The sequence below is a fragment of the Coregonus clupeaformis genome, chromosome 18 (assembly GCF_020615455.1).
Source record: "Coregonus clupeaformis isolate EN_2021a chromosome 18, ASM2061545v1, whole genome shotgun sequence".
Lineage (NCBI taxonomy): Eukaryota > Metazoa > Chordata > Actinopteri > Salmoniformes > Salmonidae > Coregonus > Coregonus clupeaformis.
In genome coordinates this window covers 8,767,791-8,794,047 of record NC_059209.1, presented here as the reverse complement: position 1 = coordinate 8,794,047, position 26,257 = coordinate 8,767,791, and the positions used below count along the sequence as shown (strand labels likewise).

At 46.1% G+C, this 26,257-nt stretch overlaps 1 protein-coding gene across 1 annotated transcript in view; it reads right to left on the bottom strand.

Moving 5' to 3' along the window:
- adgrv1 (adhesion G protein-coupled receptor V1) overlaps positions 1-26,257 on the bottom strand; it is a 230,482-nt gene that overhangs the window by 30,882 nt on the left and 173,343 nt on the right. Inside the window, exons 84-86 of the mRNA XM_041904508.2 lie at positions 23,633-23,749; positions 14,725-14,903; positions 8,500-8,657 (exon numbers count right to left, since the gene is read on the bottom strand). Coding sequence (XP_041760442.2) covers positions 8,500-8,657; positions 14,725-14,903; positions 23,633-23,749 — 454 coding nt within the window. The remainder of the gene's footprint in view (positions 1-8,499; positions 8,658-14,724; positions 14,904-23,632; positions 23,750-26,257) is intronic.

Below are 26,257 nucleotides of genomic sequence, written 5' to 3'. Positions count from 1 at the left end.
TACATGATTATTATTCTACAATGTAGAAAATAGTCAAAATAAAGAAAAACCCTGGAATGAGTGGTATGTCCAAACTTTTGACTGGTACTGTATGTAAATGTGATATTTCAGTTTGACATTTTTTAGAAATGTCCAAATATTTCTAAAAACCTGTTTTTGCTTTGTCATTATGGGGTATTGTGTGTAGATTGATGAGGGGTAAAAAACAATTTATTCCACATTTTGTTACATTACAGCCAAGGTCAAGGGGTCTGAATCCTTTCCAAATGCACTGTATGTCCCCTGTATATTTGGACTTACAGGCTTCTCAGCGTGAGAAGACAAACTGTGTGGAGGACGGGGGTTCAACACAAACAAGCGAGCCGAAACCCAAGATGGTGCTGACGATACTGTCACAGAGGGGTTACCAGCTGTCACAACACACACAACACAACACAACACAGCATAACCCTACCCTGGCCCCAAGGCTTGGGTTCAACTAAGTTCACTGGCAACATTGGAATAATTGAATAATACTGGTGTTATGAATGGATGTGGGTCTGTTCGTGGCCTATGTGTTTGTTTGTGTGTGTATGCGTGCGTGTGTTTGTGTGCACGTGCGTGCGTGCGCATGTTACTGTGTGTGTGTGGTCTTGCAGAACTCTTTCCCAAGCCCTCGTCTGTGAGTCCTGTGGCTGGGCAGCCCAATAGGTCTGGCTACAGGCCTGTTGTGTTAACATGGAAGAGTCAGCTAGGAGGGAAATGTAACTTGTCATCACACCTAAATGGCAGACCCACAAGTTCTACTGTGGACTTCTTCTATAAGACAAATCCAACCTTCAAGTACTGCTACAGTATGTTTCCAGTTTTTTTTATTTTCATTGTCAGTCTTCCTAACATGTATAATAATTGAAATAATTAATAGAATGAATAAAAGATAAGAACGTTGGCCTACTTAAATACTGTAGCAATATCCTTCTGTTGACCAGGAACACTTTAAATCAACTCTAAAAATAACTGTTTAAAACACATGAACAAGCTAGGCTGGCAATATTTATATATTCTAGTAATGTATAAACACCATGCTTTGCTAGGGTCAATGGGTTTGGAACACAACCATCACCATGGTTTTATTGCTGGGTTTATCCATTCTGTGTGAAGCAGCAAGAATATGACATTACATAATGATAACATTGTGTGGGTGCTACCCATCCAATCCAATAGCATGGTTGTTAAGTATTGTTAACAGTGCAATGATCAGAATGGGGGCAGTACACATTAGATAACAAAATGATACAGGACACTGTTCTTAAGAACATGCTATCAACACTAGTGCCAGCTGTAAAGGCATACTCTTGGAAAGTCTGACAGTGCCCTAATAAAATGGAAATTGTGGCCAACAGTACGACATCTCGGAGCTAAAGTAAGCGGTGGATAGACAGATTTGATCCGTTCTTTCCCTTAGAATCCACAGAGTATGTAACCATTGGCTGTAATTTGGGATTAGGAGGTGGTCTGCTGTTTGTATGACCACCCCCATGGCTGGTGACGCCTGTCTAGGGTCAGTGATTGCACCCTGACTCCTCTAATTGCTGTGGTATATACAATAAGTACAGTAGGAGGAATTATGTGCAGTAAAGTCTCAATTGCACCCAGTATCAGGCTCAAAATGTCATCCTGTCACGTTTTTTTGCCTGCCTGTCTGTCTGACCGAGTCTCTCACTAATTTGCCCATAGAATTGTATGTCTGTCTGTATGTCTAAACCTAACCCTAACCCTAACCCCGTGACACTCATATTGACAAAAACGTCAACCGTGACACATCTTTTCCCATTGAATGCAATGTATTGACAAAAACGTCAACCATGTGACACATCTTTTCCCATTGAATGCAATGTATTGGGGGAAAAAACGTCATTTATTGTGACGTTTTCATATATTGTGATGTGACAGGATAACGTTTTCCTATGATATCATGTTGGTACTGCACCTCAGTCTGTACAACAACACAACCAACACTGGGAACGCAGAATCATGCACATGCCTTGATCAAGGTGGTCTGTGTGACTGAAATGCTGCATTTTCTAATAAACGTTTAGTTTACACAGGGTGGGGGGAGTCCCTTGGACTATTCTACTTCAGTCTTTGGTTCTCCTACACATGTTATCTAAGACGTTTTTTATCCATCCGCTAAATGCACCGCATCTTGTCCTACTGCAAGGTAACGAGCCTGACACTGTCTGACGCTGCATTTCACACCTGGCTGTAGAGTAGAGTATGTCTGCAGACTCACACATGGCATCAAATGTGAGTGACGTCAGAGGCCCTGGCATATCTCACAGCACTTTCAGAGTTGTACCTGCAGGTCAGGGCCAGACAGATGTGAAATAAGTGGAGGCCTGTGCTCATCTCAGCAGCAGTCCGTCATGGTAAAGGAGCAGAGAGAATGGTGTCCATCACCTCTTCTCTTCTCACAATGATTACATCAGCAGTCCAACAGGCTCCTCTGTCCTCTGTTGTTGTCTCTCTCTCCCACCGTCAATAGCAGTGGTTATCAGAGAAGAGTGAGCCCACTAGATGAGCCTGATAAACTGAAATCATTCTGAATCATTAGAGAAACAGAAACGCAGATGGAAGATAGTTTTATATGCTATATGTCTTGAAAAAACATGTCATAAAAAAATTGTTGCCGAGTTGAAATCTGGAAGCTAATATAAAGAGACAGGTTCAGTGATCTGTCCTGTAAGTCCCACACATCAATAACAGCATTTACAAAGAGGCTTGGCATCTCTACACAGTAACTCCAGACATCCATGAAACCCAACACTTCTGGTTCCCAAGGCTCTCATCCCTGATTGGCTGAAACATTTGAAACATTCAGCTGTACCTCCATGTCGACCATTAGAGTGACATTAATCTGCATGTGGCACCCAGGGGCATCGTAATGCAATTCCACTGGAGAGGGCCCTTTATTGTGCTCTCTGGCCACTGATAAAAACATTCTCTATCTCTACTACAGTAGCTATGTCTGCACATCAAGACTCTCTGAGCCCAAATGAGAATCAGTCTTGGCCTTCTCGCCAGCTTCTCATCCTACAATTACATTTACATTTTAGTCATTTAGCAGACGCTCTTATCCAGAGCGACTTACAGTTAGTGAATACATATTTCTTTTATACTGGCCCCCCGTGGGAATCGAACCCACAACCCTGGCGTTGCAAACGCCATGCTCTATCAACTGAGCTACATCCCTGCCGGCCATTCCCTCCCCTACCCTGGACAACTTGTGCGCCGCCCATGAGTCTCCCGGTCGCGGCCGGCTGCGACAGAGCCTGGATTCGAACCAGGATCTCTAGTGGCACAGTTAGCACTGCGATGCAGTGCCTTAGACCACTGCGCCACTCAGGAGAATCTTGGGTTATATAAACTCCAGATAGAGAGACCTCTGAAACCAACTAGGGATATTGCCCAAATGGCACCCTATTCCCTACATAGTGCATTACTTTTGACCAGAGCCCAATGGGCCCTATAGGGAATAGGGCGTCATTTGGGACGTGCCCTGTATCTGTTTGTAGTGGAGCCTGCAGCTACTTTGTTACATCAATTCTCAATGACCAAATCCAAGCCTAGACAACAGCCTCATATTGAAATGAACCAGACATTTCCTAATAGAAGAGTTGGACCTACTGAAGAAAGTCCATAGCCTAGAACAGGGTTTCCCAGGACCAAGTATGGGAAACCTTGGCCTATAATACAAAAATTGTACCCAATGAGAAACACAACATTGAAATGCAATGTCTGTCATCAAGGGAGAGCGAGAGAGGGGGATCATAAAACTAGATTCAGCCGCGGGTTGATTGTTTCTTTAGCGGATGGTCGGGGGGCCGGAACATAATTACAAATAATTTGTAGACTGCAAATTGACCGCAAGAAGCCCAAACAGATATAATGTTTGACTAAAACATAATCATTTCAAACCTTGCTTACATTTGTATATGATCACATGTCTCTCTATTATGCGTTGGAACACTTTTTAAAAATGTAAATCAATTGGAGCTGATTTCCTGGTGTTTTTACAGTCTTTTATGTCCAACAATTAAAAAAAATTGCTCAGAAAAGTTGGGGGGCCAAATAAAACCACCCGCGGGCCAACTTCGGACCGTTGGCCGACAGTTGGGGAACCCTGCTCTATTGGGCTGCAATGTAAACAAACAACACTGAGGATAACTAGGAGGAGCCTCTTCACACTTACTACACTTTTTGTATAAATACAGTCGGCTACACATGTTACTCAAATGTAAACTTGCGTACTTGCTACATCTCGACTGCTACCTCCGGAGCTCGCTCAACCGTTGCCCCTCCTGAAGCAGGGTAGTGTAAACAGAACTGTCTCGTTCAGCCCAACACTCCTACAGCATAAATCGTAATAGCAGAGCAATGTTTTTGAAAGAGTTTAAATGTATAGACATTTTCCTAATAGTTGAGTTTTTACCTGAAATTGCAGTAACAGCCGGTTACATTCTGAAATTGTTGCAGTAGCTGCCGACTGTATTGAGCCACGTAAAACTATGGAAGCCCATCTCCCCCACCAAAAACATCTCAAATGTAGGTCATACAAATAGGATATGTTTTTTTCATTTGTAACATTGTGTGGGGATTTCAGAGGTGGCACCACAGGTCCCAGAGTGGGGGGGATTGTTTTCCTGGGGCCCAAAGTCTTTCCTGATCTGGTAGTAGGATAACCTAACCAACTCCAGACCTTAGTTGTAGCATATGACACAAAACTAGTTTTGTATGGGCTATGATAGGACCAGAGACTTTTTCTAATCAGGTCATATGGTCATTTAAAAAAACTGGAAAAACTGGAAAAACTCCTGGCCCTAGAGAGGATGAAAACATTAAAACTCGTTACACAGACAAAGAGACAACAACTGCGATTGGAGAAAAACTAAAACAGGGCTGAGCTCGCTGTAGGCAGGGTTGAATGGTGTCATCACCATTATGTCATCACTATTGTGTTGATTGACTAATTCCAGTCAAAATAAATTGATTAAAAAGGCCTAGGCAGCCTAGCCACCCGAAATGTGAATATAAACCAAATGTAATCACATTCACATTTTCTCAGAATACATATACATTTGCCTATTTTAGGCTATAAAAACATGATGTTACCAGGCCCAGATGGGATCAGAGTGCATGTCTTCTCTCGGCTACCTGCAGCTGTGGTTGTTATCAGTTGGTCAGACGGAAGCACAGACTAATTGTGCACATTGACAATTCATGAGGAATTTTATTCAATATATAATTTTGTGGGGGGGGTGAATTCACGGTGAATTCACTTATCCCCACGTTTTCGGTTGCAATTTGCTTTTACCACGTAATGATTTACATGATAAAAATGAAGCCTGGTTTGTTGTAATGTTGTAAGGTAGGCCTACTTTAATTTATATTGAGAGAGTTAATCATACATTTTGATAGGCTAATGTTACTTGATGAAGACATGCTGTTATAGCAACTCTGTGCTTAATTCTTGAAGCTAAAATGTAATGAGTGTAGCCAACAGATGGGAAAACAAAACCCTTTAATTGTCTGCACATACATGCTTTGAATTGTTGCATTATTCAAGAGTGTAAAATGGTTTGGTTGCATTATTCAATATTGTAGTATGTTTTAGAAGAAAAGTTCCTGTCATTGTTGAATAGTTTGTACTTACTGGCTAGTGGCTACTGTAATATTTACAGTCAATTTGAGCTGGGGACTAAGAATGTCGCGTTGCCAGCCACAGCGAATGGTAAGGCAAGGATGTAATATGAATTGAAAAGTAGAATTCTCTTTTGCCACCCCTCTCCTCAGACTTTCCTTCATATCTCATAGTGGGAATAGGATTAGCCATAGACTGGGTCTCTATCAGGAAATGGACCATATTGTGAAGATGTTCCACATCACCCTCCATGAGAAATGGTGAAGGCTAAACCTTTCATGTTTCACTTCTTTCCACTTCCTTGAATGTTTTAAAAAAATGTTCTATAGGACATTAGTTCAGAGGGGCCATGGAGACACCTTCTGTTCCTTTGTAGCAGGCCCCTGCAGCAGGGAACTTCCATGGGACACACTCCAAGCCACACACATGCACGCACACACACACATGCACACACACACTCACACACCTCAAGGACACTTTGTACCTCTGCATCTGTGTCCTACACACTCGCAATGCGTCTACTGCTTTTAATAGAGCGTGCCGTGCCCTTCTCTCCCAGCCAGTGTAAATAAAGAGTTTTAGAGGCTGTAGAAAACCACACTGTACCGCTACCCCTCCCCTTGAGTGTGTGTGTGTGTTTGTGTGTGTTTGTGTGTGGGCAAGGCAGCTTTAGTGTGCCCCTCAGGGTGTTGGGTAGCAGGCAGGTACACAGGCTCTAAGGCTGAGGAACAGATGACCGCAGTGTCAGAGGCATGCCGAGTCAGCCACTACAGCACGATGTGGCTTTGTGCGAGTCTATGTGTGTGTTTGTGAGGGCCGGTGGCTCTGCCTTCTCTACAGTGGACACACAAACACACACACACTCCAGGGGAGGGGTAGAGAAGTGCGGGGGGCTGCCTTATTCGACGTCCACATCATCGGCGCCCGGGAAGCAGTTGTTGTTGGGGGTTAACTGCCTTGCTCAAGGGCAGAACGGCAGATTTTTCCACCTTGCCGGCTCGGGGAATCCAACCAGCAACCTTTCGGTTACTGGCCGAACGCGCTTAACCGTTAGGCAGCTGTTTGTTCACCCGCATCCGCCTGCAATTGCTAATAACCCATCCGCAACCGCCCGACTATATGTGATAAAGTGAAAATCTGAGGCCCGCAACAGACTCATAGAAAATGCGTTAGGCTACAGTCAGAGACGGACAAACCATTTTTTGACAGGGGGTGCAGGATTCTTTTTGTTGTTGCCTAATTTAGATATATTTCTGCTTATAATTTCCGACATTTTGGTAAGCTATTTGTTAGTCAACTTGTCTATAATTAGATACATGTAGCTTCTCTTCTGTCATTATATGTTGCCCTCGAAGACTAAATAAACCCCTGCTCACCAGAATAATGTCCTAAATGATAGAATGAATGCTTCAATCTAGCTGACATTGTTCAAGTTTTCTCTGTCATCTCTCCTTCTTTCGCGGAGCAAAGACATCTAGGGACCAGGGATATAAACGCAGGGACTGCGGGTTATGAGGCAACCCCCGCATCACTAAAACGCACAATGTAGCGCAGACCACACACGGTGTTGTGGGGAGGCTATGAGCAGCTTGCCAACCAAAGGACTGGCACTAATTCAGGCTTTGCTTTGTCATTGGAGGGAGCGACCAAAACACAGCCAGGCAGAATGAACTTGATACCTAGTAACAATGGAGTGGGATTTGATTCACGATACTGATGGACCAAAACAAAAGCCAGGGATAGTGTGTGTGTGTGTGTGTGTGTGTGTGTGTGTATTTGGGTGTATTGAATATGTTCTGCTTGCGAGGAACTGTGTTTCCACCCACTCTGTGTATAAATCCAAGTGAGTAGCATACAATGTGTATGTGTTTTGCACTGACGTGCACGTTGCATAAATGTGTTTTGCACTTAAGTGCATGTTGCATAAATGTGTTTTGCACTGCAGTGCATGTTGCATAAAGCTTTCATCAAGGCTGCCCTATTGTGCCTGATCAGATGCGTGCTTGCTTTGGATGTGATATGAGTGCTGTGTGTGCGTGCGTGGGGTGGTGTTGCAGGCCATTGTAAAAATAGTCCAGCAGCCTGGGTTGGGGATTAGACGTGTGTTGTAACAGGTGAGCTCCACAGGCTTTTCAGGGAACCTACCACAGAGTTTTGGAACAAGGACATCCTACCCACCATCTGTGGCTGGGCCAGCCATGGGGACTGTGGTGGGGGTTGCTGGGGTGGTTGGAGATGGGTGAGATGGAAAAATAGAGCTATCTCTGTGGATGATGTGTTCGCTATAGAGGCTGTCATCTCCTGGTCCTGTTGGTCTGTCTGGAAAGCCCTTGTAGCCAGACTCTGTTGTTGCTTTTGTTGCTGTTGTTATTGCTGTTGTTACAGTATGAGACGCCAATGTCCTGTTGAGATGTCCCCTCTAAGCGTGGAGAGTAGAGCCATCATATTGAGGCTGTTCTGGACGGTATAGGACAGGGCAGTATGAACCAGTTCTGACCAGGTTGAACACATTCTAGTCAAATGTATATCTGGCAGCTTCATAACCCTGAAGGGGGGCGGGGGGGATTGACTACTACATGGACCACAGAGCAGGTCATCCAGTAACACAGTAGGCCTTCAGACAGTCATAGGCAGAAGCAGTCTGCTAGCCGTTCAGACATAGGGGCTGACTTGGTCTGGTTGCTCGGGACATGGAGGGGGCTAGATGCTCCAACCCATGCCATAAGTCCCAACGCTGTCCTTGCATGCATGTGTGTGTGATTTCTTGCATGCATGCATGTGTGTGTGTGTGTGTGTGTGTGTGGGGGGGGGTACTATACCTGAGCTGTTGGTGCGCCCGCGGTACACGTCATCGTAGGCCTTCCACTGCTGTGTGACCTGGTAGGCATGGATGAACACCACCAGTACCCCGACCAGGCAGATGAGAGGCACCAGGGCTGCTGTACACAGAGCAGCATATATATTAGGAATGAAACACCTGCAGAGAGCGAGAGAAAGAAAGAAAGAAAGAAAGAAAGAAAGAAAGAAAGAAAGAAAGAAAGAAAGAAAGAAAGAAAGAAAGAAAGAAAGAAAGAAAGAAAGAAAGAAAGAAAGAAAGAAAGAAAGAAAGAAAGAAAGAAAGAAAGAAAGAAAGAAAGAAAGAAAGAAAGAAAAGGGCAGAAAGAAAGAGAGAGAGAGGGGGAGGGAGAGAGAGGGGCAGGGGTGTTATTACACAAAACTTGCAGTAAACAGCCAAGGAGAGGAGTAAAATTAAGCCATGGCTATGTTCCTTTACTGCGCTGTATTAGTTAAAGACACTGTTGCTTCAACATCCATAAACAGGATCTAGGGCCTGATACCTCTGATCCTTTATAAGACTCTCAGCATTCCCAGTGAATAACAAGCTTCAAAGACATTTCCTTTCTGCACAAACATCTACTTAAACCTCCTTCTCACAACCAGGTCAGCCCTGAAGCAACCCTGCATAATATCTAAAGACGCTTAAAGTATTTTTCTATTTAAGGCTTTGGGGGGATATTTTTTTGGGGTGTCCTTTTGAAAACGGCGTCTTATTTATAGAGGGTTTATCGTTGATACATCTGCTGTTTTGGCCCTTGCTTGTATCCTTTCAAGTCTTCGGAGTGTGCCAAAGTGACAGAGAGGTGGAGAACGTGCAAAGAGGAGAGGGCTGCTATAGTCTACAAGCTCTGCTGTTGGTCAGCGAGTGAGCACTATCCGGCAGGGGATCAAATCCACCACTATCACTGAACACTTTAAATAAAAAATCGAACAGTTCTCTTCCAATCTCTGGTGAAATACTGATCCTGGATTCTGTATCATATTTGATCTTGGTGTAGCTTTTTAATCTATAATGATTATAAGGGGATGAGCTGAAGCACTGCACAGTTACATTGGCACACGTGCGTGTGTTTAAGGTCACACTCAGTGTTGTTGTGTCCTTGCGGCAGCACATTCCACCATGGTTGGGGAGGGCAAAATATTTAGCACCACAGTGTGCCAAATAGCACAGTCAGACATCGCTCCCAACTCAGTCTCACACAACAAACACACCTCCCAGGGAGTGCAGCAAAGACACCATGTTCTTTCTGAGGGGGTATCCCCCTGCTCTAATGGCCCTCACAGCCCTCTCACGGTGTTAAGCCATGGTGCCCACTCGGCCCAACTGCTCCTCTATGTCCAGACACAGTCATTCCCCCATGGTCCCTTGATGACCATCGATGCTTGTTATGGATCTAAACATACAGCAGGAACAATATTCAAATATATAGTACTGCTTTTCTGTGTAGCATGTTGGTCGGTCGGTCTGTCTGTGTCTGTCTGCTTTTCTGTCTGTCTGTCTGTCTGTCTGTCTGTCTGTCTGTCTGTCTGGCTCTCTCTCTCTCTCTCTCTCTCTCTCTCTCTCTCTCTCTCTCTCTCTCTCACTCTACTCCGTTCTACCCCCCCCTACTCTCTCTCCCTCCCTCTCCCCCCTACTCTCTCCCCCCCTACTCTCTCTCCTACTCGCTCTCCCGCCCTCTCTCCCCTACTCTCTCCCTCCCTCTCCCCCTACTCGCTCTCCCGCCCTCTCCCCCCTACTCTCTCTCCCTCCCTCTCCCCCCCACTCGCTCTCCCTCCCTCTCCCACCCATACTCTCTCTCCCTCCCTCTCCCCCATACTCTCTCTCCCTCCCTCTCCCCCCACTCTCTCTCCCTCCCTCTCCCCCCTACTCTCTCTCCCTCCCTCTTCCCCCCCTACTCGCTCTCCCTCCCGCTCCCCCCATACTCTCTCTCCCTACCTCTCCCCCCCATACTCTCTCTCCCTCCCTCTGCCGCCCCTACTCTCTCTCCCTTTCACTCTCCCCCTCCTTCCTGGTAATTTATTCTGAGGAATTCACTCCCATCATCTGTCCAGTCCCTGTTGTGTTCTAGTCGGGTCATTTAGAAAGGTAGGGAGCCTGTGTTTGGCTCTGGGAAAAACAACCCAACCATCTTGTTATGACGTGAGGTTTATCTCAATGAGCATGCCAACGGTGCCATCTCACAGGACTGTACTAACATGGCAGTGGAACAACGGACACAAATACAGCCCTACCCTACTTCACCGGGATAAATAATTGGCTATGGTAGACATAATAAAATGTAAGGCACCGTATGTCAAATAATAATAATACAGTATTTCATCCTATTCTTCCTGCGTGAGAAAGTGTAAACAGACACATGTGGTTGTTGGTCATGTGGTGTCTGTGTGTCCTTGTGGGAGGGGATGTACCTGGAACTCCTGGGTTGCATCCTAATAATCTCTCCTTTCTCACAAAGTGTGCACTTGTTCACTTCCCTTCATGGATTTGAAAGGAAATTAAGGGTATATGGAAACTCCCTCTAGTCCATGCTTACACCAATCCAATGATTTTACATTTGTGGGAAGTAGTAGAATGAGTGCACAGTTCAGGGAGAAGGAGAGATTGTTGGGACGCACCCTTGCAGAAAATCACCACAACCAATAATGCTAAAAATGAACTCACTTTTAACAAATATGTAGTTAAAGGTGTGCTGATGTTTTGTATGGGTATTTGCTGTTATTGTATATAATAAGTTTCAGCAGGACATTGATCCAGCCCACAATATAGAACCAGGATTGGGAAACAATCTTCAAGGTCCAAACAGTCGTTTTTATCTTAATATCAAATAATTTCTGGGTAACAATTAAGTACCTAACTGTGATTGTTTTCAATGAAAATGGTCAAAAAGAAACAAAAATAGCTTCTTAGCAAAGCGCAATTTCTCAAGCAGTAATTTTGCTAGGATGTCTGTGAGTGGTCTGAGTTGGGAGGGGAAAACTGAAAACTAGCTCTTTTTGGCAGAGAGGTTTGGGAACTCTTTCTTATTGGTCTATTAACTAATTTACCACCTGGTGATGTCACCAGGCAGGCCAGAACTCCATCCCACCACAACAAGATAAACTTGCATGTGGTCTTTTCAAACAGCTCTTACACTAAAAGGGCATTATCATTACATTTACGCCATTTAGCAGACGCTCTTATCCAGAGCGACTTACAGTTAGTGAGTGCATACATTATTATTATATTTTTTTCATACTGCCCACCCTGTGGGAATCGAACCCACAACCCTGGCGTTGCAAACGCCATGCTCTACCAACTGAGCTACATCCCTGCCGGCCATTCCCTCCACTACCCTGGGCCAATTGTGCGCCGCCCCATGAGTCTCCCGGTCACGGCCGGCCACGACAGAGTCTGGATTCGAACCAGGATCTCTAGTGGTACAGCTAGCAGTGCCTTAGACCACTGCGCCACTCGGGAGTCAATCATCATTTTCACAATATTATTCAAACCTCATAGTGTGGAAATATATATAAAACACAGGAAAATCACGTTTTTGACTGCACTGGGCCTTTAATGTAACTTGCAGCAAGTAATACACTCTTGACCTTAATGTTATCATCTAATCATAGTGATACCAATTTTCTGACTGCCTACGCACAACATGCAGAGTGATAGCGTGTTGTCCACTTGAATGGCGTAATCATGAGTAAACATAGTATTACTGTAATAAAATCAAAGTACTATGTTAAGCACTTTAATAAAAATCTCCAATATTTTTCCATTTGCACAGCTGTAACATAAACCATACTTTTAAAAAGACGCTCCCACTGCCTCTCTGGTCATCAGAATGTGAAACCTGGCAAATAATCTCATCCTTGTCAATGGGCCAGGCACAGACAGCCAGGAGGCAGGACTGGAGCAGAGAAAGAAAGAAGTGAGAGAACTATGAACCAATAAGCCAGGAGAGAGCAAATCAGGACAAAGGACAGAGAAACACAACATAGAGGAGAGAGGAGAGAATACAGATACAACAGTATTACACAGAACTACATGCAAGGCTGTAAAGCTAGGCTAGAGGCTATATATGAGACACATGGTTTTTGATTGATTAGGATCCCCCTCCCCATTAGCCGATGCCAGTGTACTCTTACAAGGCCTAACTGTGCCAAGAATTCTTATCTGCAGAGCAGTGTGAGACTGCAGCACCTGATATTCACTCTGGAGTTACTTTAGAATGGCCAACACCTTCCTCACACGCACACGTACACACAAACGTGTGCGCACACACATACACGCACCCACCTGGCTCCTTATCAACTTCAATGTGGAGTTAATCACTCAGAAGTACACCCTTTTCAGTTGAATGCATTCAGTTGTACAACTGACTATGTATCCCTCTTTCCCTTTCCTTCCCCTCCTATCCTCAATCATTACTCATGCACACTTCACCACCTGCACTGCTCTTACACCCTCCACACTTCACCACCTGCACTGCTCTTACACCCTCCACACTTCAACCCCCTGCACTGCTCTTACACCCTCCACACTTCACCCCCTGCACTGCTCTTACACAATCCACACTTCACCCCCTGCACTGCTCTTACACCCTCCACACTTCACCCCCTGCACTGCTCTTACACAATCCACACTTCACCCCCTGCACTGCTCTTACACCCTCCACACTTCACCATCTGGTCAAAACACTTCTTCTCCTCCTCCCTCTATTTACCTCTCATAATATTAAAGCAATATAATTTATGTTATATAATAATATACACAAAGTTCTATATTATTATTATGTTTATTATATAATTTCCCCTTTTTAACATATTGTACCTTTACCTACAAATCACATACATAATAAATATACTGTGATAATAATATAGAACTATGTCTATATTTTTCATTCCAACGCTTCCAAAAAAGCTCTCCTCTCTCTTTCCTTCCTCCTCATCCTCTGTTGACTCAGGGTCAATGTTCTACCCCTCCTTGCCAAACAGAGGGTAACACCCACCACCACCACCCCCACCACTCAACCCCACCATTGGACCACAGCCCAGCAGACCAATAGAAGACAAGAAGGGCAGTGAGAGAGGGCAGACTCAGACCTACCCACAATCCCACAATGCCTGCCTGCCTCTCGAGTGACACTGTTTGCTGTGGGATTACCGTTCAAGCCTCTGGTCAGTCGAGAGGCATTCTAATGCAACCACTCCAGCTTGAGACAACAGAGCTTTGCCAATAATTAGCTCTGTCGCTTGAAAGAAGAGGCTCCCCTGGAGAGCAAATATCTATCCAACAAAGAGGGTAGTCGTGTGGCTGAGTTGCCTGGCTAACAGAGAGAGAGAGTCTTAAAATGTCAAGTTTCACATTTCCGTTATGAGAGAGAGCTCATGTATTCTCCAATATCACATTTTATTGAACACAAAATGTAAATGATAATACGTTTGGTCTTGGCGTATTGAGATACTCCCATTTGACCTATTTATTGTGTGATTGTAGCTGATAAGACTAGAGCATAAACAGTGTGTTAACATAATACATCATGTATATGTGAGGGAGAGAAAAACCAACCTTCTACTGACGACAGTGTTGTTGTTGAAACCAATTTCCACCTGAACAGAGAGGAACCCAGCTAGGTGAGGTCCTGTGTTGACTGTGTGATGGGTGACTCTTCATTCCCTGAGTGAATAGGTGCTACCGCCCAGGAAACTAAATAGACCTCTGTCTACCTCACTCACAAAAAGACACGAAAGAGGCACACCTACCTTTGACCACAGGCTAACTTTAGTCGCAAGAAACCTCACTTCATCCTAATACACGCACGCACACGCGCACACGCACACAGAATCTTAGGCAGGGTAAGTCTGAGTAAGGACCTGTGTGTGCAGTTTGAGAGGATGACCTCACCAGCACAGCTCCTGGAGGTGTATAAATAGCTGTGTGGGTTATTTAAAGCCTTACCTCTCCACCTCGGAAACTAGCAGAGGAACAGCCTCCCTCCACCTCCAATGTCAAGAGAGACTCATTCATTTTATGATCCATTCAGTAGATCCACCTCTGAACCTGCTGACGACACTAGCTTATTCTGATCATAGACCTGGGTGTTGACCATAGCCTTAAAAATATAAGTATTTTCCTATTCACTCTCACCAAGTGTGTGTGCTCTGGTGTGTGTGTACTCATTTGTGCTCCTGTGCTTTATGTGTGTGTTTCCTTCACTCACACATCCCCGTGCACCAGGCCGTAAACACCGTGTATGGTCCAGCCGAAGCCCCCCAGTAGCACGATGACCAGGATGATGATGACCAGAGCAGGAAGTCCCCAGCCCAGCAGTAAGTAGACCAGGTAACGCCGCTCTGTGTGCTCGTCGTTCATCACCAACACCTGCCAAAAGTTCACCGCCTGGGGAGAGTGGACGGAAGGGGAGATAGAGGGGTAGGGAAAAGAAAAGAGGAGGAGAGAAGGGGTGGGGAGAGAAGGAGAGGGTGGGGAGGAGGAGAGGGGTGGGGAGGGGGAGGAGGAGAGGGTGGGTAGAAGGAGAGGGGGTGTGGAGGGGAGGAGGAGAGGGTGGGGAGGAGGAGAGGGGTGGGGAGTGGAGAGGGGTGGTGAGGGGTGGAGGAGAGGGTGGGGAGGAGGAGAGGGTTGGTGAGGGGGAGGAGGAGAGGGTGGGGGAGGAGGAGAGGGGTGGGGAGGGGAGGAGGAGAGGGTGGGGAGGAGGAGAGGGGTGGTGAGGGGGTGGAGGAGAGGGTGGGGAGGAGGAGGAGAGGGTTGGTGAGGGGAGGAGGAGAGGGTGGGGTGAGGCGGTGAGGGGTGGGGAGGGGAGGAGGAGAGGGTGGGGAGGAGGAGAGGGGTGGTGAGGGGGTGGAGGAGAGGGTGGGGAGGAGGAGAGGGTTGGTGAGGGGAGGAGGAGAGGGTGGGGAGGTAGAGAGGGGTGGGGAGTGGAGGAGGAGAGGGTGGGGGAGGAGGAGAGGGGTGGGGAGGGGAGGAGGAGAGGGTGGGGGAGGAGGAGATGGGTGGTGAGGGGAGGAGGAGAGGGTGGGGAGGAGGAGAGGGGTGGTGAGGGGAGGAGGAGAGGGTGGGGGAGGAGGAGAGGGTTGGTGAGGGGAGGAAGATAGGGTGGGGAGGAGGAGAGGGGGTGGTGAGGGGGTGGAGGAGATGGTGGGGAGGAGGAGGAGAGGGTTGGTGAGGGGAGGAGGAGAGGGTGGGGAGGTGGAGAGGGGTGGGGAGGGGAGGAGGAGAGGGTGGGGAGGAGGAGGAGGAAAGGGGTGGTGAGGGGGAGGAGAGGGTGGGGAGGAGGAGAGGGGTGGGGAGGGGAGGGGAGGAGGAGAGGGTGGGTAGAAGGAGAGGGGTGGGGAGGAGCAGAGGGGATTTGAGGAGGAAAGGGAGCAAAAGGGGGTTAGTGAGGGGTTATCAGCCAGTAGGGAGGAAGAAACTCCAGCCGAAGGATTGTTCGGGAACCACATGGCTCACTCCTGTTTGCTTTGTAATCTAGCAGAGTAGCAGGCTTGGATTATCTCCCTCGGTATTAGATACTGTACACCTTGTCCTAGAGAGGCTTACACCAACTACACTACATAACTCCAGATTGTGATAACACCTGTAAAAGGCCTATCTACAGCCAGGTCCTCATCTTTTTTTGTACAAGAAAGGATCACACAATAAAAGGAGAACAGAACATTGCACATTTGACTCCATTACATTCATGAGCTGAAAAGTTCTCGGTGAATGGGTGGGTGTGGGGTCAAATGCAAGTCACACAAAACCCTCGGCTTCCATAATCAGTCTCCTCCTCTGAGTGTTGCATCATCAGCATCAGAGAGAGAGAGAGAGAGAGAGAGAGAGTAAGAGAGAGAGAGAGAGAGAGAGAGAGAGAGAGAGAGAGAGAGAGAGAGAGAGAGAGAGAGAGAGAGAGAGAGAAACTGTTGTGTAATGCATCATATTGGACTGCTAATGGAGTGGACACTTTGATTGAGCTCCATCAGTGATAGCTGGGTGTGCGAATAAAAAATTAGGAGTTGGGTTTGTGCTGTGCTGTTCCCTTCAGCACTATCTCTGGCTCCGGATAGGCTGAAGAGGCTTTGGCAAGTATTGGCTTGCCGTTACATAATGTCAAATCAAATCAAATCAAATCAAATCAAATTTTATTGGTCACATGCGCCGAATACAACAGGTGCAGACATTACAGTGAAATGCTTACTTACAGCCCTTAACCAACAGTGCATTTATTTTAAACAAAAAAGTAAGAATAAAACAACAACAAAAAAGTGTTGAGAAAAAAAGAGCAGAAGTAAAATAAAGTGACAGTAGGGAGGCTATATATACAGTAAAATAAAGTGACAGTAGGGAGGCTATATATACAGGGGGGTACCGTTGCATAGTCAATGTGCGGGGGCACCGGCTAGTTGAGGTAGTTGAGGTAATATGTACATGTGGGTAGAGTTAAAGTGACTATGCATAAATACTTAACAGAGTAGCAGCAGCGTAAAAGGATGGGGTGGGGGGGCAGTGCAAATAGTCCGGGTAACCATGATTAGCTGTTCAGGAGTCTTATGGCTTGGGGGTAGAAGCTGTTGAGAAGTCTTTTGGACCTAGACTTGGCACTCCGGTACCGCTTGCCGTGCGGTAGCAGAGAGAACAGTCTATGACTAGGGTGGCTGGAGTCTTTGACAATTTTGAGGGCCTTCCTCTGACACCGCCTGGTATAGAGGTCCTGGATGGCAGGGAGCTTTGCCCCAGTGATGTACTGGGCCGTACGCACTACCCTCTGTAGTGCCTTGCGGTCAGAGGCCAAGCAGTTGCCATACCAGGCGGTGATGCAACCAGTCAGGATGCTCTCGATGGTGCAGCTGTAGAATTTTTGAGGATCTGAGGACCCATGCCAAATCTTTTTAGTCTCCTGAGGGGGAATAGGCTTTGTCGTGCCCTCTTCACGACTGTCTTGGTGTGTTTGGACCATGATAGTTCGTTGGTGATGTGGACACCAAGGAACTTGAAGCTCTCAACCTGTTCCACTACAGCCCCGTCGATGAGAATGGGGGCGTGCTCAGTCCTCTTTTTTTCCCTGTAGTCCACAATCATCTCCTTTGTCTTGGTCACGTTGAGGGAGAGGTTGTTGTCCTGGCACCACACGGCCAGATCTCTGACCTCCTCCCTATAGGCTGTCTCATCGTTGTCGGTGATCAGGCCTACCACTGTTGTGTCGTCGGCAAACTTAATGATGGTGTTGGAGTCGTGCCTGGCCATGCAGTCATGGGTGAACAGAGAGTACAGGAGGGGGACTGAGCACGCACCCCTGAGGGGCCCCCGTGTTGAGGATCAGTGTGGCAGATGTGTTGTTACCTACCCTTACCACCTGGGGGCGGCCCGTCAGGAAGTCCAGGATCCAGTTGCAGAGGGAGGTGTTTAGTCCCAGGATCCTTAGCTTAGTGATGAGCTTAGAGGGCACTATGGTGTTGAATGCTGAGCTGTAGTCAATGAATAGCATTCTCACGTAGGTGTTCCTCTTGTCCAGGTGGGAAAGGGCAGTGTGGAGTGCGATAGAGATTGCATCATCTGTGGATCTGTTGGGGCGGTATGCAAATTGGAGTGGGTCTAGGGTTTCTGGGATTATGCTGTTGATGTGAGCCATGACCAGTCTTTCAAAGCACTTCATGGCTACAGACGTCAGTGCTACGGGTCAGTAGTCATTTAGGCAGGTTATCTTAGAGTTCTTGGGCACGGGGACTATGGTGGTCTGCTTGAAACATGTTGGTATTACAGACTCAGTCAGGGACATGTTGAAAATGTCAGTGAAGACACTTGCCAGTTGGTCAGCACATGCTCGGAGTACACGTCCTGGTAATCCGTCTGGCCCTGCGGCCTTGTGAATGTTGACCTGCTTAAAAGTCTTACTCACATCGGCTACGGAGAGCGTGATCACATAGTCGTCCGGAACAGCTGGTGCTCGTGCATGCTTCAGTGTTGCTTGCCTCGGGCGAGCATAGAAGTGGTTTAGCTCGTCTGGTAGGCTTGTGTCACTGGGCAGCTCGCGGCTGTGCTTCCCTTTGTAGTCTGTAATAGTTTTCAAGCCCTGCCACATCCGACGAGCGTCAGAGCCAGTGTAGTATGATTCAATCTTAGACCTGTATTGACTCTTTGCCTGTTTGATGGTTCGTCGGAGGTCATAGCGGGATTTCTTATAAGCGTCCGGGTTAGAGTCCCGTTCCTTGAAAGCGGCAGCTCTACCCTTTAGCTCAGTGCGGATGTTTCCTGTAATCCATGGCTTCTGGTTGGGGTATGTACGTACGGTCACTGTGGGGACGACATCATCGATGCACTTATTGATGAAGCCAGTGACTGATGTGGTGTACTCCTCAATGCTGTCTGAAGAATCCCGGAACATGTTCCAGTCTGTGCTAGCAAAACAGTCCTGTAGCTTAGCATCTGCGTCATCTGACCACTTTTTTATTAGCCGAATCACTGGTGCTTCCTGCTTCAGTTTTTGCTTATAAGCAGGAATCAGGAGGATAGAGTTATGGTCAGATTTGCCAAATGGAGGGCGAGGGAGAGCTTTGTATGCGTCTTTGTGTGTGGAGTAAAGGTGGTCTAGAGTTTTTTCCCCTCTGGTTGCACATTTAACATGCTGGTAGAAATGAGGTAGAACGGATTTAAGTTTCCCTGCATTAAAGTCCCCGGCTACTAGGAGCGCTGCATCTGGATGAGCGTTTTCCTGTTGATTAATGGCCTTGTACAACTCATTCAGTGCAATCTTAATGCCAGCATTGGTTTGTGGTGGTAAATAGACAGCTATGAAAAATATAGATGAAAACTCTCTTGGTAAATAGTGTGGTCTACAGCTTATCATAAGATACTCTACCTCAGGCGAGCAAAACCTCGAGACTTCCTTAGTATTTGATTTTGTGCACCAGCTGTTGTTTACAAATATACACAGACCGCCACCCTTTGTCTTACCAGAGTCTGCAGTTCTGTCCTGTCGATGTAGCGTATAGCCCGCTAGCTGAATGTTGTCATTGTTGTCGTTCAGCCACGACTCCGTGAAACATAAGATATTACAGTTTTTAATGTCCCGTTGGTAGGATAACCGTAATCTTAAATCGTCAATTTTATTCTCAAAAGATTGAACATTGGCTAATAGGATTGATGGGAGAGGCAGTTTACTAGTTCGCCGTCGGATCCTTACAAGGCACCCGGATCTGCGTCCACGATATCTCCGTCTCTTCCTCACGCGAATGACGGGGATCTGGGCCTTGTCGGGAGTCTGTAGAATATCCTTCGCGAACGCCTCGTTGAAGAAAAAGTCTTCGTCCAACGCGAGGTGAGTAATCGCTGTCCTGATATCCAGAAGCTCTCTTTGGTTATAAGAGACGATGGCAGAAACATTATGTACAAAATAAATTACAAATAACGCGGAAAAACACACATAGTAGTACAATTGGTTAGAGGGCTGTAAAACGGCAGCCATCTTCTTCCGGCGCTGTTCTGTTCTTAATGTTGTGGAGCCCTAAGGTAAGACAGTCCTAGTCGGCCCTCTCTATCCAAGGTGCTCAACGTAAGCGCTCGTAGCCTGGCTGATTCAATTAGGGACTGTTATGTTCTGGCTCTGGGCCAGTCTGTATTCCCCCATTGCACTGCTCAACTGCGCCATTGCGGTCAAAAACGTCAATTTCCTGTGTTTCATATATATTTTCACTGTCACGAATTCAGCCGAGGCCCCTCCTCCTTGCTCGGGCAGGTTTCGGCGTTCGTCGTCACCGGCTTACTAGCCACTACCGCTCCATTTATCATCACTCCATTTGTCTTGTCTTGTCTTGTCAATCACACACACCTGTGTTCCCTCTGCCCCCTTGTCCTTTGTGAGTGATTGTCCATTGTGAGAGTGAGTAGCTCGGTTGAGCTACTCTTTCCTTGTATGTAGCCAAGGTGGATTTTTCCCTTGTGCTAGTTTCGTTTTGACGCTTGCTGCGCTTTATTCTTGTACACTGAATAAACTCTGGACCTCCTGCGCCTGACTCCGTCATTCACACCTCATCACATCCACTCTATGAGGTTGGACTAATACTGTGAAATTGTGAAAATGATGATAATCCCCCTTTTAGTGTAAGCTGTTTGAAAAGACCGCCTGAAATTTCTGCCTGTTTTGGAAGGATGATGTTTTTTTGCTGCCTGGTGACATCAGCTGGTAAATTAGTTAATAGACCAATAAGAAGAGGGTTACAAACCTCTCTGCAAATAAGAGTTCGTTTTCAGTTTTCCCCTCCCCACTCGGACTATTCCCAGACAGTCCAGGCTAAATTCTTGCTTGAGAAATTGCTTTTGTTAAGAAGCTATTTTAGTTTCTTGTAAAAATAATTTAGATATTGAGATCAAAATGGCTGCATTGAACCTTTAATGCTGGTTTAGTGCAATATGGATGGTCTGTGAAAGCCTCCTGGCTGGCGCCCCCGCATATGCCACTTAGCAAAAAGCTGATACCTGACGACTCAAGGAGAGGGAGGTTAGTGGATGGTTACCCCTTCCGATCAATATTATGGAGTATAGGGAAGAGAGTAGGGACGTCGATGAAGCCAGGGATGTCAGCGATATTCTCATGAGCTACTACCGCAGAAAGGGAGAAGTGAAACCTAAGAAGATGCATCAGATCTTGGTGGGAAAGAGATGCAATAAAAGACATGACAGAGAGAGAGAGAGAGAGAGAGAGAGATGGAGAGACAGATGGAGGGAGAGAAATATGTTACTTTGTCAATTTGACTGACTGACTCCAGTTGAAAGGGGAAAAAGGTAACAGCACCATCACACACCAACGCGGTCCTACGGCTGTGTGAACACTTTCCAGTGTGTATTGAAGTTGACCTTTTCCACCACCACCACCAAATCAGCTCAACTAATACCATGTGTTTCTATCATGTCAGGCTGCCAGCGTTCTGCACAAATGTTATGTGTCAGCTGCGAGCCAGTCCAAACTGCACTGTTTCCTATTGACTTATTAAGAAATCCCTGAGTCAACCTTTTTTTCATTCAAGCATCTCCCAGGTCATCTGGAAAGTATTTCAATCAGGCTTAAAAAACATACATAATGCAGTTACACGTACCGCACGGCTATTATGTCCATGTCGGACTCCGAAGCTCTCCTCCATTAGCTAATTTAATGCACTAATCTTTTAATTTTCAGAAAAATAACTTAGGTGCCAAGACAGATTACATCCAGTCCATTAACAACTCGAGTTTTCCACCGCATCACAAAGAACAGAAGTTGAGCACTGGAGGTGAAGATAACAGCCTGTTATTGCAAGAAGGGGGTGCAGTTCATTTGGGGTAAGACTCTGAGGTATGGTATATCAGCTTGTGTTCACCATGTGTAATGAACTAGGCCATGCTCACAGCATTCCTGTCCCTGCACATAGGTCACAGGTCATCTATACACCATCTCTGGGATTAACTTGAGCTTATAGATCAAATACGAACCATTTGAAGCCTACATGTGATCGTTTTTAGAGCTGAGTGTGTGTGTTTCGAAGCAGTTATGTGAGAATGGAAGGGGGTCAGAAGGAGGTGTGTTTATGTGGGGGGTAAGAGAACTTGGAACTCCAATCTTATCCCAAAAGTACCAGCAGAAATACACGTAGCAGCTAACCTGGGATTTTGCCACACGTTACATAAAAACGCACGTGTTAGGTAAAGAAAAAAGGAAAGAATTAACACAAAAATCCTATTTGACATGGTAGAACTGTAATTGTATTAATGAAATCAAACTATCTATGGAAAGACACATCAATTTCCCTTTCAAAGCCTCTGTCATGACTTCCTCCGAAGCTGCCTCCTCTCTTTGTTTGGGCAGGCTTCGGCGGTCGTCGTCACCGGCCTTCTAGCCATTGCCACTCCTCATCTCAGCATTCCATTTGTTTTGTCTTGTTTATTACACTACCTGGTACATATCCCCTCATCAGTACCTGTATATGTGTTCCCTCTGCCCCCTTGTCTTTGTGTGTGATTGTTTATTGTGGAGAGTAGTGAAGCTCGGTGGAGCTCCTTGTATTTTGTATCACCGGGATATCTTCCTGTGTGCCTTGTATTTTCCAGTGCGCCTGTTTTGCGCACTGGAGTGTTTTGACACGTTCCTGCGTAACTCTGTGGTAGCGGAATAAAGCCTGTTATTCAATGATTTACCCTCCTGCGCCTGACTCCTTCAACATCATCTCATCACAGCCTCAAATCCGATCCGTTGACTTATTATTTCAAGAAGTGCCCTGCAATTAAATTCAGGAAGGAGTGACGAATAACAAATGGCAGCACAAAGGATACGAGCATTAGAGGTACAGTATATCAATTCTAACATCCACAATTGGTCTTTGATGACAGAAATGCTTCCATTCAATGCCGACTATTGTACGAGAGAGAGAGCGAGAGAGAGAGAGACAGAGAGAGAGAGACAGAGAGAGAGAGCACCCTGACTGAATGACCCTCATTGTCCACCCAAGCAGAAATGGGCAAACATGGGCCTTGCGTGCCAACGTGTGTGCCAAGGCAGCATAGGACTATCAGAACAGCTTTCAACAGGTTGGCGCAGGCCTACAGATAAACCCGGAGAACAGTATGCCATTCTTTCAGTGCCTGCTCTGTACCATTGTTCCGGTCTACACTACTTTGGACAACCCACCCATCAACTGGTTGCATCTGCCCTTAAATGAGACTGATCATTCAATAGAGATTCTAAAGTGGATGTTGAAAATACATACATGACCTCAGTGGCGAACCTTGACTATAGGACTCAGGCCTTCAGTGGAACAAAAAATCGTCCAATATGCAGTATCAAACCAAAAAAATCAAGAAAATAACGGAAACATAGCATCACTTAATGCGCCTTTGTATTCACATGACTAGGATTGGACTCACAGATGGAGCATATTTGGAAATGTAATGAGACTTCTACTCACCAAACCAATATTGTCCTGGTTAGTTTAGGGTTAGAGCAGGGGCCGTATGTATCAAATGTTTTAGACTAGGAGTGCTGATTTAGGATCAGTTTTGGCACAATGAATACGACTCAATGTACAGGTGGGACCTGATCTTAGATCAGCACTCTGACTCTAAGAAGCTTGATACATACATGCCCTGGTGTCAGCAGCAGGCCTTACCTGGATGAGCATCCAGCTGAACTGGCTGAGGTGGAAGTAGTGGGAGAAGAGACCCAGAACGGCACAGCTGTCCTCGGAGAAGACACGCCCACGGAACGCCGACACCAGGAAACAGATCTACAACACAGAGAGAGAGAGAGAGAGAGAGAGAGATAGAGACAGAGAGAGAGAGACACAGAGAGGGGAGTCAGCTGAGAGGCCCACATAAACACTCTAATGCACGCAAACACACACAAACACACACCAAAACGAATAATGCATAAAATGTGCCTGTATACTGTGCTCTTTACTACACAACATCCAGCCCCCTCAATCTCGCACACACTAATACAGTTCATGCAAAATAACACTGGCACAAAAACAGTTGTCCATTTACACTTTCTCTCTGCAGTCTGTTCTCAGCAAGCTAGTATTAGGAACAGTTCGGTCCAAAATAGGGGAGGGTTGTCTAACTTTTTGGGGGTTTGGGGAGGGTTGTGTGGTTTTTTATTGGACACAGGGGAGGGTAGTGCATTTTGTCCCTGCATGGTTTACATTCTCCTGTTTGCAGGTTTTACTATATAATTTCTTCCACGCTAGCCACATTTCCTCATCTGCTTGCATGTGCCTACCCTATATCAAGGTGTTTTGGTACTTCCCTTATGCACTATGCACTAACTATACCACAGGTAAATATAGTCTACCAGTCTAACTGTCTATCCTGCCCTCTATCCACCATTTATAGTGACAGTAGTGGTAGGTAGATCGTTTGTCAGGATCTGCAATAGGCTAAATAGCAATCATACCACACATAAGATAATTAAAAGCTGCACCAAGGTGCGTCATTGCACATGAAAAAACAGTGAAGACATGAGACACGCAGCTCAAAAAGCTCCCCTATTGATCTTGTTTAGGGACAATACATGTATCCTACCTAGACTAGCCTACAACACCACAGTGCAATGAATAATTGAATTATTGTTTTCAAGTGAGTACAAAATTATACTACTTAAGAGTAGGCTACTTCAAAAGTATGTCTATTTCATTGTGGTGTTGAAAACGCAAACCATGATGTTGAAGCGCCCGAAGTCGGTATGCTTTGCCTATTGGTTGTGTTGTGCATTGGCACAGAAACCTGTTGATATAATTATAAATAGAGCATCAACATTGTCTGCAACCGGCTCTGATCGTAGTGTAATGAAACAAGTAGGGAGGGTGAGCTCGTCCGTGGTGGTCGGCAAACCCTCAACCTTCTGGCCAGTAGCCCTGCGTGGAATCAGAGTCGCTAAAATTATTATTATTTGTGGTCGTAAACATTATTTAGAGTTCCTTCCATGAGGGGGGAGGGTGTGCAATATTTTTTTTACAGTACAAAGGGAGGGTCATGTGAAAATATTTTGAACTTTTGTGGGGGGGGTGCATTTTTGTTTATGACACCTCGAGTTGGACCAGTCCTATCCCTCCCCCCTCCTGCAGACCTGTTACATCACAATGCGCAAAGGCAGGCAGGACCAAAATAAATAAAAACAACAACAACCTGTGTGTGTGTTACTGAAGGACGCTGCAGTCCACACTGTGTGCGTGTTTGTGTGTGTGTGTGTGTGTGTGTGTGTATGTGTGTGCGTGTATATATACTAAGTGTACAAAACATTAAGGACACTTTCCTAATATTGAGTTGCACCCACCCCTTTTGTCCTCAGAACAGCCTCAATTCATCAGGGCATGGACTCTACAAGGTGTCGAAAGCATTCCACAGGGATGCTGGCCCATGTTGACTCCAATGCTTCCCACAGTTGTGTCAAGTTGGCTGGATGTCCTTTGGGTGTTGGACCATTCTTGATACACACGGGAAACTGTTGAGCGTGAAAAATCCAGCAGCGTTGCAGTTCTTTACACAAACCAGTGCACCTGGCACCTACTACCATACCACTTAAATCTTGTGTCTTGCCCATTCACGCTCTGAATGGCACACATGCCATGTCTGAATTAGCTCAAGGCTCCTCCCCTTCATCTACACTGATTGAAGTGGATTTAACAAGTGACATCAATAAGGGATCATAGCTTTCACCTGGATTCACCTGGTCAGTCTATGTCATGGAAAGAGCAAGTTTCCTTAATGTTTTGTACACTCAGTGTATATCTGTGTGTGTGTGTGTGGGTGTGTGCGTGCGTGCATGCATGCGTGTGTGTGTATATCTGTGTGTGTGAGTGCGTGCATGCGTTAATGTGGGAGGGACCTAATTGAATTAGCGATTGGGGGGGATTCAGAAAAGCCATGACGACAGCTGAAAATACTGCAGCTCTCTAACGGCAGAGCTTAATTAACCCATGGGACAGAGACTGGTGCCACTGCCAACCATAGCACCTCTGCTTATGTAACTGTGACTGCCACCTGGCCCGGTGCCAGTGCTAAAGGCCAGGGAAGGAGGGAGAGAGGGAGGGTGAGGAGGGAGAGAGAAGGAGTACATTGAGTCTCCTAACTCTGCCTTTATACAGATGAAGCCAAGAGAGGGAATGAGCAAGAGACAGGGAGACAGAAGAAGAGCAGGGAGAGACAGCGGCTGCACAGCTGCCAATCTTCCAGGGGTGAGGGATAGGAGAGCTTTAGTACATCCAGATGGCAGGCTGCACCAAGCACTCCTGCAC